Source organism: Populus trichocarpa, chromosome 6 (assembly GCF_000002775.5).
Source record: "Populus trichocarpa isolate Nisqually-1 chromosome 6, P.trichocarpa_v4.1, whole genome shotgun sequence".
NCBI classification, from domain to species: Eukaryota; Viridiplantae; Streptophyta; class Magnoliopsida; order Malpighiales; family Salicaceae; genus Populus; species Populus trichocarpa.
The window spans coordinates 10,143,456-10,144,962 of record NC_037290.2 but is presented as its reverse complement, the minus strand read 5'-3'; the positions used below and the strand labels follow the sequence as shown (position 1 = coordinate 10,144,962).

The 1,507-nt window shown below is 30.7% G+C and overlaps 1 protein-coding gene across 1 annotated transcript; it reads right to left on the bottom strand.

Annotated features, from left to right (window-relative positions):
* Nucleotides 1–592: 592 nt before the first annotated feature.
* Nucleotides 593–1,223, bottom strand: LOC18100177 (protein SMALL AUXIN UP-REGULATED RNA 12). The gene has a single exon (XM_006381376.3). The coding sequence runs from the start codon at nucleotides 1,134–1,136 to the stop codon at nucleotides 768–770; it is 369 nt and encodes a 122-aa protein (XP_006381438.3). The 5' UTR covers nucleotides 1,137–1,223; the 3' UTR covers nucleotides 593–767.
* Nucleotides 1,224–1,507: the final 284 nt, after the last annotated feature.

Sequence of the window (1,507 nt, the reverse complement as noted above, 5' to 3'; positions counted from 1 at the left end):
TTTATAGACACAATGGATCTCTTTTTATGAAATTCTCATACGGGTCAATTCAATGTACATATCATCTAATAAACACTAACATATTAGTTATAGATATCTCTCATACCTCAGCTTATAAGAATAGTTGTTTCATTTCATAAAAAAAAAAATATAATATGTTTCAGTCTCAATACCTCAAATTAATATCCACTCTTAATAGAGTATTGACCAAAAATATTTAAGAACAATGCTTTAATGCAATAAGAATCTCATAATTATAAACACTTCATAATTTTATTTGCAAAGCAGTTTTACCCTAATGACTTTATTTTTATTATATATTCATTAATCAAATATTAGCTTTATTAATAAAAAAAATAAATGATTATTAAAAATAAAAAAATTATTAATTTTAAATATATTTTAAATTAAATTAGTGTCACATGTAATCAATAATCAATCGATTAGTTACGCCATAAATTAGTACTTAGGTCTTAATTAAAGCTTTTGTCTTAATTAAAGCTTTTGATCTTATCTTATCTACTTAAATATAACTGGTTCGTTATTTTATGTTACGGTTAACCGAGTTACATTTTATCCATAGGAAACAGGATTCTAAATCAGAACAAAATTATCGTACTTCTGAACTGAATTACAATTACGAGCTAGACAATCTTTATATTACAATTCTACTTAGTGTGCAGCATATTTTGGTTACATATTAGCATTAGTGTACATAAGTCTCTTGAATCAATCAATGTTTTAGCAAAAGCTCCACGGATTAATTCTTAAAGAGAAAAACAGGACTTTCGATCCTCTGGAGAGCCAGCGCAGCGCACAACATCAAGGAAAATGCTCTCATCGCAAGGAATACAGAGTTTGGAGTCAGCAGTGAAATCATTTTCATCCTGAGCTTGATCCAGCAATGCCTTGAAGAGTGGATTCTTGAGTAAGGTAATCTTGATTACAAACCGTTTGTTGTTCTCACCTACATAGACCACTAAATGACCCTTTGGGACATCCCTTGGAATCGATTTCCCTTCATGCATGGAAGGCCACAAACCCCATTGATACTCACAGCAAAGCATGGCTCTACTTCCCATCTTTCTCCATTTGTTAAGGGATGCCACAAGAAGGTTCCTCTTTGTATTCTTCATATTTGTTTGTGTTTGCGCACGGAAGATGTGGAGAAAGGAAAAGAGAGAGAAAGTGTTGCTGAAGTCTATATGAAAGAGAGCAGAAGAGGTGGGGGTGGAGGTATGACAGTGAAAGAAAGCCTTAAATAATCATAGAATCGGGAAGAACAAGCCGTTCTTTTTAAGCATGATATATTAAGTTATCTTTTTTCTAAAACGCGATAATTATCTTGTTATGCTTAAAAATAATAACATTTAATAAATGTCGTGTTTTAGAAACGCATCAAGATAAAAGTGTATTTTTTCATCAAAAATTTTTCAAATTATATTATTTTGTTAAAAATAATCATAGAATCGGGAAGAACAAGCCGTTCTTTTTAAGCATGATATGT